Source organism: Oreochromis aureus, linkage group 13, assembly GCF_013358895.1.
Source record: "Oreochromis aureus strain Israel breed Guangdong linkage group 13, ZZ_aureus, whole genome shotgun sequence".
Lineage (NCBI taxonomy): Eukaryota > Metazoa > Chordata > Actinopteri > Cichliformes > Cichlidae > Oreochromis > Oreochromis aureus.
Genome location: NC_052954.1, coordinates 27,741,175 through 27,756,446, shown reverse-complemented (window position 1 = coordinate 27,756,446; position 15,272 = coordinate 27,741,175). Strand labels below are relative to the sequence as shown.

The window sequence follows — 15,272 nt, the reverse complement described above, 5'->3', positions numbered from 1 at the left end:
CTCCCCTCCCTCCTCCTCCCACGGCTTCCCCACTCCTCCCTCCACTCTGATATCAAGCCACACTTTAGTAATCCTCCAAATGAAAGGATTTGGAGCAAGAGCATCGTCTCTCCACTGAAGATTGGAATGAAAGAGAAGGCAGCTTCTCAGATGAGAGAGAAGGGAGAGAACCTCATGATGAGAGAGAAAGGAAGACGGAGAGGAGGGACGAGACAGGGAGACTTACTGTACACAAAATAAGAACAAAACGGACGAAAACTATGACAAAGCAAAGGAAATCCATGACAAAGGGGCTGAAACATATAGTGTGAGACTGCAACAGATTACAGGAAAAAATACAGAACTGATGAAACAAAGATATTTAGGTCTATACCTATAGAGGTTCCTTAACACTACACACAGGAAGAAAAGATGAGTTAAACCCGCTTCATCGAAAATATGTACCAAACCAAACCACTGTGTGTAAGGTAAAAGAGGATGGTCCCAGATTTTAGATTTTGGTTCACCCAAAGAAATCAAACTTAAAACTTAAAAAGCCACATGAATGCTAAGGCTAATATCAATTAGCCTTTGTTAGATGCATAAAGACCCAAGTGTCTGGTTATAAAGTAATATTCATTATATATTTAGTAATATTCATTTCAAGTTCAATCAGGTCGTTGCATTACTTCCAAGCAGTCAAACATACAAATGTGAGCAATCGTTTTAAAACAAGTACAGTAGTTTTTGCCAAAAACATCTCACCAATTGTAGCAGATGAAATTATTAAAATGTGTTCAGATAAGACAAGTCCTGATATTTGCCACTGAAAATGAAGCAACACCTACAGAATTAATAACATGTCAGTTCTTTTCTATAATCTGACAAATCTCAGGATAAGCTATACTCCTGGGCTAAAACAACAAAACAAAAAGAAAAAACTTTTCAGCCAAAACATTAAAATAATCTATGTAGTATTGTGTGGGTCCTCCTCGTGACACCGAAACAGCTTTGACTTGTTAGGGGATGGACCAGGATCTGTGGGGGTGTCTTGTGGTGTCTGGCACTGGGACACTGGCAGCGGATCTGTTGGGTCTTGTGGGTTACAGCGTGGAGCTTCCATAGATCAGGGTTGTTCTGGCGTATCTTTTGGATGCCCAACTGGATAGAAATCTGGGGAGTTTGGAAGGTAAGTCAGATTGCTCCTGAGCATTTTCTTTTAAAATAAATGGGGGCGCAGGGACCAGCTGGGAATGCTGCTGTGCCATGACGAGGTGCAAAAAAACCCTTGGATTTCCCAGCAGCATAGTGAATTTTGACTTCGGCAGTGGTTTTATTGTTGTGCCTGAGTGATGTTAAAAGTTCAGCCATGTAAGTGTGTCACTGTACTCTACATATTGAAACATGTGTAACTGCAGTACTTTATAGTGCTACGTGGGCAGCTCATTTGTCACAAACTGTAGCTTCACATGTTTGATGTGGCAGGGGTTTACACCGCATGGCCTTCCTCACACAACCCCTAAAGGGATTTAGGTCTCCAACTGGAATCGAACCAGCAACCTTTTGTTGGCTTCACCTGGACATGGAACAGTGTCAGTGGTGCCTTTGAAATAACATGATTTGTTGTTTGATTAAATGTTTTAAAAGACTCTCCAAGAAGATTCAGTACAATTCTAGTGTTTTATTTGTATTAAATGCATTTCACTTGGTACTATTCAGTCGTCTATTAACTGTTCCCCAATAGTTTATGGATGCAGTTTGCTAAACAAGGTTGTTAGTGATAATATAATAGTCCACCGATTTTACTACCCCCCCCCACACACACACACACACACACACACACACACACTTATGTGGAAAAAAGGGGGGAGAAACCTGAAGGATAAGGAAGAACGTCCCCAGGCAGCAAAGACGGTGGGAGAGCGATTTGAGCACTTCCTGATGGTAAGGGAAGCCTCCTGGCCTGAGGCAATATGAAGCTGGACTGCATGGGGCCTCTTGCTATGTGATCCAGGAGAAAGTCAACAGCTTAGTTTTCCTATCGCTATGTGGCAGGACCCCAGGTCAACAGGAACACAGGCAGTGTAAGAGATAGAACCACAGAGGCCTAATATAATTTTAGTGTGTGAGCAGTATGTGCATGTGTATATAAGGTTTTAGGGTGTAAATCCTACATACTAATAGCCTCTATGTGGACAAGTCAATGTGTGTAGGACACCAAAATACACAGGGCCAATAATCTGTGTGTCAGGAGGCAGCAAAAAGCCCTTCTTTATATATAAGGAAATCACATACGTCCCAAAAAACAAGGCAAATGCAAGTTATCTTAAACACAAACAGACATCCAATATAAACACTATTTACCTGGCTCTCCTTTATCGTAGTACTGATAGGTGCCAATATCTGTATCTGTGGGCCAAGAGAGGGAGAAAGAGAGAGAGAGAGAGATGAACATCTAGCTGTCAGGGAAAAGCAGAAGACAGATCAGCAATTTCGCACCGTGGGATAAACAATCGCTATCAGCCAGTGGCCTGTCCCGTCTGCCAGCACCACAGTTTAGATAAGACCCTGTGAGGGAGGAGGAGAAGGAGGTGGTAGGGTGGGCTGGGGGGGTCCGAGCCAATATAGAAGGGGGGCTGAGGGGTATTAATAAAGACAGGAGTGTGCCTTCACCCATCCCACCTAAGGGACAAACACTGATTTACACACATGCAACATATACATTTAAAAAAAGCAGATAAAGAGTCTGTGGACAGCTACAGAAACGTATGACCGTCATACACGGGGCATGCAACAAGCATAAAAACAGACACACACACACACACACACACACACACACACACACACACACACACACACACACACACACACACACACACACACACACACACACACACACACACACACACACACACACACACACACACACACACACACACACACACAGATAGATATACACACATACGCACGCAAACTGCTGAGCTGAGACTTTTTCTGTGAGTGTTATTCCTGCAGGCCCCAAAACCATAAGCAGCCAGCTTCGGATTCGCACAACACATCGTTTCTTTATCGCTCCACTACTCTTGCTGCCTCTGCTGCTGCTCCTGAGGCCAGGTCACACTAATACAACAGGAGAGCTGATGGCAGACACACAAACACATAGAGACAGACAAACAAACGCATATACCACACACACCACACACCATATGGGAAACATATGCACAAATTACTTGGTTTTAAAAATTAGGACAGATTCAGTCTTGCAAATGCATCTCACTGAAAACCCACAGCCTTAAGTAACAGTTTAGGGTTGCTTTCTGACAGACATAATATAATCTAGATTATACAATGACTAAGATGTCCTCAAATCACGAGGATCTGTGCTTTGAAAGAAAAACCTGTGATCCATTTGTGTCACGGGAAATTCATGATTTATACTTTCGCATTTTATCCATTTACAGCAAAAAACGCAGTAGCTACAAATGCACAGGAGAAAATCTTACTAAATGTGGCAATCATAGTCATTGCAGACGCCATCTATGCAACATGCACAGTAGCACAAGTTACAGCGTAGGGTTTCGGAAGAGGTTATGGCACACCTACAGCACAGATTTAACACAGATGATGCAAGCAAAGGTTTTTTTTACCAAGAGACACCTGAAGCCCTGTCGCATATCCAGACGAACACATTATTAAAGTTCGAGTTGTTCAAAGTCGATCACCATGTTTTACCTTACTTTTAATTACATCCTGTAACCATATAATTTAATCACATACTGCATAAGTGGGCAAAGTTTCAAATAATGGTTGTTAGCGTACAAAATCGAAGTGCTCGGTTTCTTACAGGTTTACTCTGCTCTTGGTGTGTACTGTATCTGTATGACATCAAAGAGAGCAAATATCCTTCTCCATATGGTCATTTTAGGCAAACAGATCTGATTGTAAGCTTGCTTCCTTTTTTTGTCTACAATTAGGAATTAAAAGGTTTCATACGGGGGTTTTTTGTTATGCAAAAATCTCGTTTTTTCCACATAAGGACACAAACCCCAATTAATTCTGGGTTGATGTCCTCATTTGGCAGTCTCTAGATCAAATCGGCATCTTCATGTAAAATCTGTTGACTTCTGTTGAGATCCCTCTGTGGAACAGGAGTCGAGCTGTGCAATGCTGTCAGCGGTTATTAAAAATGTGATTAGCACATGCAGAACACACACACACACACACACACACACACACACACACACACACACACACACACACACACAGAGCATTTCCTAGCACTGTACTGCTCTTCTAAGTTCTATACTTTTGTTTCTGAGGTAGGCGTATATGATGTAAAAAAGGTGGTGATAGGGAGCGTCACACCTCAGCGACCAGGTCTCTTCCCTCAGATGGATCTATCCACGTTTTTCTCAGATAGCAGAAAACACACACAGCGGGGAGAAAAAAATAACAAACAAATAAGGATATGTCACTGTCACCTATGATAAACACCCTCCCTTACCTCTGTGTGTACACATAGGCCGATACACACACACACACACACACACACACACACACACACACACACACACACACACACACACACACACACACACACACACACACACACACACACACACAGAGCCTCAGAGAGACACTATCTTCGCCTGAAGCTCAGCAGACTGTGAAAGACAAGACAGAAAGGAAGGGAAGAGAAAACAAGAAAATGGAGAAACGAGATGGACTGATAGGTGAAGAGTAGGGCACCTCACAAAAACTACCAGAAAAGTAAAACTTAGACCACACTTGGCCCAACAAGGCAGTTTCTCAATGCACACATGTAGATGATGATGTTGTGCAGGTAGTTTTCAGGTCTTGTACAGCACTGTTTGGAAAAAGCTTCTCAAAGCCAGATGACTCTTTTTAGTTAGCTTTTGTTTCATTTATTTGTAATTTTAAACTAGTGACCTTGTAGTGGGAAAGGCATTTTAGCAAAATGGGAAGAAGTGAGGATAGAAAGTGGATTAGATATTCAATTTTTCCTCATCAACAAATGTGGAATCCTTGGCCAACACATGGATGTCTTCCTGGTTTCTTAAACTGCTTGTGTTCAAAAAAGGTAAAAACAATACAAAGAATTTAAGGTATAATGCAATAAACACTGAAATCAGGAGAAAGTGCAAACAGACACGTTGAGAAATGATGTGAAGTGAAAGTCAGATTGCAGAAGTAGATCTAAGTACTTAGAAGGTGCATCAACAAAGTGAGTGATGACAGAAAGAGCCAGAACAAGGCAGAGGGAGAAAGAGGCAAGGAGGGAAACCAGGAGAGAGGGGAGGGAGATTGAACATGTTGATAAGTTGTACCTTTAACTTGAAGTGAGCCCTTGGTGGACCACAAGTGCAGCTCAGCCAGGCAGAACGCCATCTGACAGAGGTGGGTAACCCAAGTCTGCGGAGAGGGACGAGTGAGAGAAAGAATAAATGAAAGACGAAGAAGGGGCAGACCAAACATGACCACAGATAAATATCTTGATGAGGAGACATAATAGACAGGGCCATTTATGTCAAAGGGTCAAGCGAAGCATTGCATGTAGGGACACGGGCCTACAAATACAGATGCATACACTTTAATGACAACCAGAGATGAGGTGGTGTCCTTTTGTTTTTCAAAGTTTTTATTACTGATAGTGAAACAAAAAAGAGGGAAGAACATGAAGCAGAGTGGTGGTAGAATATGCATATAGGAGAAAAGAGATACAGGAGTTTATTTTTCAATTAAAGCATGAAGAGAAAGTAGCACAGTTATACCAGCAATCTAGCACTACATCTAGATGAAGCAATGAATGATTTAGCCCACATTAATTAGTGGAACAGCGAATAAGATGCATTAACAAATACCTGCACTGACTAACCACAACATCAGTGATGCAGTACCTCACCCTTCTCACGATAACTCACAAACCACAGGTTATTGCTCAGAAAAAACAAATGTCATCTTAAACTCAGTTTAAGTGAAAACTAATTACGTGATCAATGTGACCAAATTCCACTAATATCTGTACAATACTCTAGGAGGTGCTGCAATTCTTGTGAAACTAGAAAAGTGCCTGTAAGCTTGACCTTGAACACATGTAAAGACTCATTAGGAGATCTATGTGCACTTTAATTCTGAAAAATGCTAAAGGAGGAGTAGTGATTCTTATTAATTGTGGACATATGGACGGATGGCTGTGGCATAAGTGCATCCTGGCACACAGGCCCAGTGGGGCCCTGGTAGGCTTGCAATGTGCTTGTGAAGTTTAATTCAGATAATACAGTATGCCAAGACAAAAGTAGAGAGAAAAAAAACTTTCAGTGGTGTCACACAAAAATATTATCAGATCAACATATAATCAGAGGATGGCACAGCACTGCAGCCTGATTAACATTTAAAAATAGAAAATGTAGCTTTCAGATTTTCCTATTATGTCTGTATTAGTGGTATGAGTGCTAGTAGTCGATTATCAGGAGTAGGAGTAATGGCAAGGAGTTATTTAAAAAAAACACATGACAAATACCTGCGTGCAAGACAAAACTCTTCTGGAGGCAAACCTTCCTGCTACACCTGAATTACTGGTAAGATGGAATAACTGTAACTAATTAATACGAACATACCAAAAAGACAGACGTGCATGAACTCAGACTGACACCGAAACAAGGTCACAAGCGGTGATGCTTGCGCATTCATTCACACATCACTGTTGTGTAGTGATGGACGAACACTTTGGGGCTGACAGCTCAGACCAAGCAGACAACATTCCAGATTCACAGCCTCTGCTTTCCTTCTTTATTACACACTTTATTCTCCAGGCAGTTTCCATTGCTTCCTTAAAGGGTTGAGCTGTGGCTGTCTTCTCATGCCCTTTGTTTGGTTTCCCCCTGTACTACTGTTGTCATGTGTTGTTGACTGGTTTTTAGTCAGACTGTATAAACAATAATCAAACTGCTGTGATGTTTCTGGAATAAATAAAACATTTCTCAGTGGAATAATAAAATCACAAGTGCTATCACTACTGTTCTGAGGGTCGCAGTTATTAGTTGTTGCCATCAAGCGAGTTGAAATGTCTGTAAAGCACAAATGAAAAGCTTTCCCTGTTAGTTACTCGCTATTGATTGTTCACTCTCATGCTCATTCTGCTTCTTGTAATGCTGCGTACTGTCCTAAACTTAAGGAGCGGAGATGCACATAGTCAGGCTGAGAGCAAAGCAAAGAATAAACTAATGGAAACATAAATGATATAAATGCACTCAGCTGAAATGAGGACTAATATTTATCTAGACAGTGAGGCTTTGGTTTTCTCCTGCAAAGGAAAATTACCAGAACTGCAATAAAAATATTTCTCCACCAGCTCTGTTTGAGTGGGGGTTTAATTTACTCAAGCATAAAATACATTTTTAATCAAATTGCCAAGAATAAAAGGAATATGCATGGACCTCTGTTAAGTAAGGTAACACAGACTCATTGCTTTAAATATATGCAGACCAAATGTGCTTATGTGTGAACATTTGTGCTCACAAAAATTCCATTTTGAGCCTGGACAAAATCCTGCTTTACATGTCATATTGTAGGGTTTTTACATAAGATATGAAGCACCTTGAAGTGACTGTTGTTGTGAAGTGATGTTAAGTAAATAAAATAAAATTGAGGAGAGTTAAATATGCACTTATTAATAAGCCTAGCAGAGATTTGATTACATATACTACTGCCCCAATCTATGAGACTAAAATCCAACCAGGGATGAACTCAGATTAGCCCACAGATGAATGTTTTTGCTCCTCACAGGACAGGACCTCTGTATAGTTTGTATGTTTCACAGTATTGCTGTGTTAGCCATTAACTTAACTTAACTTAAATTTCTTGGAGTGCTAATTGATGATAAGCTGAGCTGGAAGTCTCATATAAATCATGTGACAACAAAAATGTCAAAAACCATTGCTATTCTCTACAAAACAAAGCATGTCCTGAACAAAAAATCATTATACACACTTTATTGTTCTCTGTTGCTTCCATATATGACTTATTGTCTGGAGATATGGGGTAATGCATATAAAACAAATACTCTTCCTATTTTCAAGTTACAAAAAGAGCTATAAGAATTATAAATCAATCAAACTATATAGAACCAACTAACATTTTGTTTATTAATCTGAATACCCTGAAATTTTATGATTTAGTCGAATATAAAATGGCACAGATAATGTATAAAGCACAAAATAACTTGCTTTGCCGCAGTATTCAGAAGCTGTTTAAAGTCAGAGAGAGTCAATATGACTTAAGGGGAACAGATGTCTTTAAAACAAACAAGATAAGGACAAACATAAAGCAAAGATGTGTTTCTGTTAGAGGAGTTAACCTGTGGAATAGTTATGACAATGATTTGAAAAGGTGTAGTTCATTTTCCTTGTTTAAAAACATGTTTAAAAATAGAGTATTAGAAAATATATTAATCAAGAATGAAAAGAGCAAAAATAATAATTCTGAAACTCTTGATTGTTTTGCTTTGATGTAATTATCTAAGGTGGAAAAAAATTTTTTTGTTTGTTTGTTTGTTTGTTTTGCTTTGCTTTCTTTTATTCTTTGCTTGAGCCCTGTGTACAGGAGCTGCATGCAAAGATTTTTTGTTAAAAGGGTTGGCATAATAAGCAAATGCTTCAGCCAATACCCTTTGATTAGCCTTGTCTCATGATTTTTTTTTGCTTTTTGGTAATCTTTATTTTGTATTCTGTATGCTAATCAATAAAAATCAATCAATCAAAATCAATCAAACTCCTCTATCTGTGCAGTTAATGCTCTCCGCCTTTCCCTCTCTCTTATTTTCTGTAGTTAATGCTGAGAGGGGACTCTCTCTTATCTTTGCCCTCTTGCTCCTCTTGGTGTGGGGAGAAAAAAAAAATCCCATTTTGCCACTCAACTCCCAAAACTACAAGTTCCAACAAAAATACACGTAGATAACACAGGGCTAGCATGGCACAGTGGTGATGGTGAAACGAGTTTACTGACATAAGAGGATTCTTTCATCCTCTCCTAACCAGTTTTTTTTTTTTTTTTTTTTTTTTTTTAAGAGGAAGTCAGCTCTTTTGGACTGAAAACCTAATTTCAGACAGCTTTCATTCTGTTATTGCCAGTCTGGCTGGCCTAAAGGTTCTGTTCTGAGGAGATGTCTGGGTCTCTGCAAATAGAGGAAACACGGAGACTGATGGGGATACAGAAAATGAGAGCACAAATAGGGGAGTTTGTACTGGACAAAAATTAGCCCTGTGGTCATATATGTATCTGAGCAGTTGGGCAGGATAAAGCAACTGAGGGTGAGATCGTTCACACTAGGTATGTGAGGAGACATATACTACATTGCCAAAAGTATTCACTCACCCATCCAAATACTAAATTCAGGTGTTCAAATCACTTCTTTGGCCACAGGTGTATAAAATCAAGCACATAGGCATGCAGACTGCTTCTACAAACATTTGTGAAAGAATGGGTCGTTCTTAGGAGTTCAGTGAATTCCAGTGTGGTGACAGGATCCCACCTGTGCAACAAGTACAGTCATGAAATTTCCTCACTACTAAATAATCTAAAGTCGACTGAAGTAGAAGTATAAGTGATTGGGAACGACAGCAACTCAGCCGTGACGTGGCAGGCCTTGTAAAATCACAGAGTGGGTCAGAGGATGGTGAGGCACATAGTATGCAGGGGTCTCCAACTTTCTGCAGAGTCAATCACTACAGACCTCCAAACTGCATGTGACGTTCAGATTAGCTCAAGAACTACTGTGTGATTTTTTTTATTTTTTTTTACAAGTTAGGCTCAGTCCCTTAGATCTAGTGAAATAAAATCTTAAGGTTTCAGCATACCAAGACATTTTGGACAATTTCTTGCCCCCAACTTTGTGCCTTCTCATCCAACATCAGTGTCTTACCTCACAAATGTGGTTCTGAAAGAATGATCAAAAATTCCCATAAACACATTCCAAAACCTTCTGGAAAGCCTTCCCAGAATGTTTGAAGCTGTAATAGCTCTAAATGCTGAGCTGACATCATATTAAGAATATTAAGGATATCACTCAAAGCAGTATAGTACAGCGGTCGCCAACCCCAGGGCTATGGACCAGTACCGGTCCGTGAGTCGTTTGGTCCCGGGCCGTGAGAGTTTAGGCTCGAGAGGAGGATGTTACTCTCAATGTTGATGGCGGATTTCAGGAGGATGCTGCTAATAAAGTTACACAATTACACAGTGAATTTGCGTTTATTATTATATTTACAAAACACCACAGTTTTTGTCTTGGTTGTATCATTTTATTTTGTTGTATTTATCTGCGACACCTTAAAGGCCGGTCCATGAAAATACTGTTTGACATTAAACCAGTCCGTGGTGCAAAAACGGTTGGGGACCGCTGGTATAGTATGCATGTAAACCCAAACTGGGGTTTACATGCATACTATACTGATGACACGCCAGTATAGCGAGAGGCTTGCCGACACGCCAGTCAAGCCTTTCACGTCATCACATGCTGGTTTGTATCTAGAGCATGATCCAGATCAAGGTAAGGTTGATTATTGTCTGCACACATTTTCATATTTAAAAGTAAAGAAGATAACCTATGCTTCTCTCCTGAAAGCTCTTCTCTCAAACCAAATGTGAAATAATGATAAAAAAAAAAGCAGTCTATTTGCTTTTGTTTATTATTAAAGTTAAAACAAGTCAATGACTGAGTTTTGTATAAATGTTTATGCCCATCATATTTTAATTTAGTTATTTAAAGTGTAGTGCTTTGCTTAATTCATCTATGTTAGAAAATCAGTTGAAGTTTTGTTTCATGATGGCATAATTTGAGGAAAAAATATTGAAAAATTATTAAACAGAACCATTTGTGCTTTTTAAATATCAAATGCTAAATCAATGCATCAATCTGCATGATTGTTTGTTTGTTACAGTGACTGGTATACCTAAAGAGTTCAACATTTGCATACATATAGTACATAGACACACATACTGAACAACCAAGTGCACACACACACACAGTACTGCACAGGTCCTGGACAGCTGCCACACACATTCTGGTTTCTGGCTGGGGTTGCTGTGGGTTACCTGTCCCCCTGCAGAGCTTTGTGGGGGTGTACAGAGGAGCTAGGTGAGGGGTTGGAGGGGGTCTAGGTTATTGTACCCCGTCTTTACACTAGTAAAGAGACTGCTTTAACATCAAAGGGTGGGGAGGGAAAACATACGACTCCCCTTTCAAAGACAGTCCACAGGAACTACGACCTTGTCTGCTCTCTGCATCTCTTCTCTACTCTCCTTTCACTGTCCCCTCTGGGTGGTTACTGAGTGTATGAGCAGTTATGTGTGTGTGAAAGACAGAGAGACCGAAAGTGTCTTTGTAAGTGTGTACTTCGATATGTGTGCATGTGTCTGTGACAGACACATCGGCATGGCTGAGAGTGTTTTAACCTTGTGAGTCTGTTTGTATGTAATGGCAAAATTAAGTCCTGGAACACTAGTAGCAGCGACCTAAAAGGTGGTTTTGAGCACTTTAGAAGATATTATAGATTTTCTGGATCAAATTGTACCTTATACTTAAATCAATGAGTGTGTGTGTTACCTTACTTATAGACTGTTGTTGTTATTTTTGAACATTTGATTAACAAGACTGTATCCTACACCTGGGGAAATGAAACTATTCTTAAATGAAACATTAACATTTTTTTATTGTAATCCTGGTATACTTTTGGAGGAAAACACATTTCTTTGGATGACACCAAACATCCAACAAACAAAAAACACATATTAAACTCCATGCATATGGAAAATCTCAAATTTTTTTGTGGGGCAATTTTCTTAACTTCTTGTTTACAACTACATAACCTCACTAACCTTCGTTGCTTTAAAGCTGCATTCTTTTTAATGGCCACTGGAGGTGAACCTTGGTGGTTGCAACCAGCCTTCACGTTGTACAGAAGTTCATGGCAACAACCCTCACCTCCTTTGCTCCCTTGTGACCTCAGTAAAGGTTCCTGACAACCTTAGGAGTTTAATTGCTAGTGTGATGTTAAATAAAATGCGAAGCTCATTTTGTAAATTATGGTAAGTGTTAAGAGCCAGGAAGAAGGATTAACCAATGTATGAGCATCCAGATTCACAGTTTGAGCCACTGCTTGCTCATTAAATCTGGTTTCACAACACAAAAATGTTACAAAAAAGGCTCAAGGTTTCAGTAGCCATGTCTATTTCTAGACTGTCTATATTCACAAGAGATGAGTAAAAATTTTGCAATAAATCCAGGGTCTATTAAGGTTGTGGTCCAGATCTCAAGCCACTGCAATCAGAATGAGACTCAGTCTGTAAGCCTGCCTTCGTTTTGTGGCATAACATAAAAAGAATCCTCTCCTACAGGTGTGTACTCTTGTTTTCTTCTCCCCCAAGCTTCTTTCTAACAGTCAGATGAAAATGCCAGAGGCATTTCTGTCACCCAGTGCACTGGCCCCATCATTGCAAGAAGAGTGATGTGATAAATTACAGGGTTAAAGAGCTGCCATGGGGTGACTGACACAAGGCCATCACTGCCTTGCCTCATTCCGTCGCCCTACAACACACACACACACACAAACCTTCACTAAACATCACACACATACCGCAATTCCCTTCTCACCTACCTGGCTCTGTGCGAATTTGTCTGTCACTTTTTCCCCTCCTCTTTTCCTCATGTACCTTCACTTATCATCCCTCTACCTACTTGTCCCTTGCCTTTTTATCTTTTTTTCCCCCCACACTTTCTAGTCTAGTTTTTCTGAGGTACCTCCTATTAGAAATGCATTAAGCTTTCTGACCCTGTCTTCAAGCGTTCACTCTCTTCCTGGCAATTTCTACTCACCTCATTCTTTGTCTCGTCTCTCTCAAAGGACAGTGTTTCAAATTTTATGACTTTTTTTCCCCACAAGTTTTATCTCCTACATACGCTCTCAGCTGCTGGCTTGTTTTGTTTAGGCTCTTGGAGAGAAACTTGGCAAACATGAAGAACATACAAAGACAGACCAAAAGGTACACACCCAGAGAAAGATAGTTGGGGTAGCAGTGTGTAAATACAGTATTTTCAAACCTAAGGTCAGAGTTTCTGTCAAGTCTCAGTCACTGACTGCATCAACACATGCACTCATGTATTCAGCGGACACACTCAGGCACTCAGATCAGTCCTGCGTGGTGTACACTCCAATCTCTCAAATTTCTGATATGTGAACTCGCACAGCACTCCAGAACATGCGTATGCATGGAAAGGGATATATATTATAGTTGGCGCATATTCTCCTATCTTTTGATTCCTAAGGAAATGTACACATGGACACATTTACATACATATGAAAGCATGCACAAAGACTCACATGAGCTCTTATCTTCACCATACCCTTGAGGTGCAAGTCCTCAAGCTCTCAGTGTTGTACCAGAGCAAAGGAAGGAGGGCAGAATTTGAAACCAATGTGTTTATATAATATTGATAACAATGAGCACAAAACAACGAATGCAAGCAGTCAGAGAGCTTGAATGTACACACTATTACATGTCCATATACAGAAGGGACGGAGATAAGATGACGGACGAGACTTGTGCAAACTTTTATGAAATGTCCCAACCAAGCCTATCCCTGCTGTCAAAGGGCGAAAGGAGAGGTACACCCTGGACAGGTTGACAGTCTATACAGTCTAAAAACAGGCATAATATTTATTACTCATGAGCATGCACTTGGTGACAGTGGGCTGACTAGTTATGGGTGAGAGGAAAGAGAGGAGAGCAGAGAGAGAAAGGACAAAAAACTGACTATGGAAGAAAGAGAGTTTAATAATAAGTAATAATTAAAAGCAGAATGGTATGTAAACAGATAGTGAGTGAAAAAGGTGACTGAAGAAGAAATGCTCAGTGCATCATGGGAAGCCACACAGCAGATAAACCCATCCAAGCATAATCCAGAGAGGGTTCAGAGTCACCTGATCCTGCCCTAACTATAACCTTTATCAGAAAAGTAAGCTTTAAGCCTAATCTTAAAAGTAGAGACAGTGTCTGTCTACCAAATCTGAACTTAGACCTGGTTTCATAGCTAATTGTAGACCAATTTCTTACCTACCTTTTTATTTCAGTTCAGTTAAGTAAAACACTTAACTATGAAACCAGGTTCCATAGTTAAGGTTTAATTACTGCCACCTTAAAAACCTCAGATCCCCACTTCTGAATAGTCATAAAACACTTTACTAACCAACTGATAACTTCATGGTGGCTACATCCATCTTTTATAACTTATATGGTGGCGTAATAAATATTACAGCCTCTAGTTGTTACTATTGGGCCTCAGGGCTCTAGTCATATTCTTGTCAGCATATCTGTCCTACCAGTCTTTCAAACACTCTAGTTCTGTGGTTTCATTAAAGACCTAAGGCATTACAGAACTCCACCCACTGAGGGGAGATAAAGAGGGGACAAAGTGAAGGGTGTGAAGCCTTGTGGCAATGTATGTACTTAACCATGCACACACAACCATAAGTACAGTGTATATTCTCAACTGTCCCATTACAAGAAAGGCGGTTTGACAGAGAAGAGCAGAGAGTGAGCAAAGTGGCGCCAGGCAGCAGGCTGAAAACCTTTTATACAGAGTCCCACAGGAGCCCATTGAACTGTCAGCAGAAGAAGAATAGAAGTGATGGACAGCTGGAACAAAATGATGCAAAGGTAATACTATTCAAAACAGGCGGCAGGTACAGTAGCTTTGCATGAATCCGAATATGTGTCCGTTTTTTGGAGGACATGACATTCAGTGGGAAAACGAATCATTACATGACCTCTGGGCAATGACACTGTCAAGAGAGTTTGTGTCTAGAAGCGTATGTCTAATGTTGTGTGCAGAAGAAACCAGGTGATCGCTTGAAGCACTAGTTCAGGTTTGGAGGGCGTGAGGAGGTGAGGAGTTGAAAAGTTCAGAGGGAAACAAAGTGGAGACGCACACAAATCAACAAAAAAATGAACTTTTTTTAAAATTCAAGTATATTAGTCAGTGGAAAAAAAGGGAAAAATACTGTTAACTCACTTTGTGTTAGGAACTATAAATGAGGCTTACCATGTACAAACAGAGCCTCAAATGATGAGCAGTATGGCTGATATTTCTTGTCTGGCCTGTTATGAAAGATTTTTGCTTTCATAACAGGCTTTCTGGGCGAGCATGATTCGCATCATCCAACTGTCATCCGTGGCATTAAAGAATTTTACCTTCTTTAAGGGCTTTGAACCTCTCCGTA

General features: G+C 40.2%; 1 protein-coding gene across 3 annotated transcripts in view; it reads right to left on the bottom strand.

Annotated features, from left to right (window-relative positions):
* Positions 1 to 15,272, bottom strand: part of LOC116324855 (WD repeat containing planar cell polarity effector) — an 87,887-nt gene that overhangs the window by 57,502 nt on the left and 15,113 nt on the right. Inside the window, exons 2-4 of one of the 3 annotated variants that reach the window (XM_039622060.1) lie at positions 5,328 to 5,412; positions 2,344 to 2,388; positions 1,855 to 1,980 (exon numbers count right to left, since the gene is read on the bottom strand). In XM_039622060.1, coding sequence (XP_039477994.1) covers positions 1,855 to 1,980; positions 2,344 to 2,388; positions 5,328 to 5,388 — 232 coding nt within the window. In that variant the 5' untranslated portion in view covers positions 5,389 to 5,412. The remainder of the gene's footprint in view (positions 1 to 1,854; positions 1,981 to 2,343; positions 2,389 to 5,327; positions 5,413 to 15,272) is intronic. The other 2 variants (XM_031745621.2, XM_039622061.1) reach the window with 2 other exon arrangements.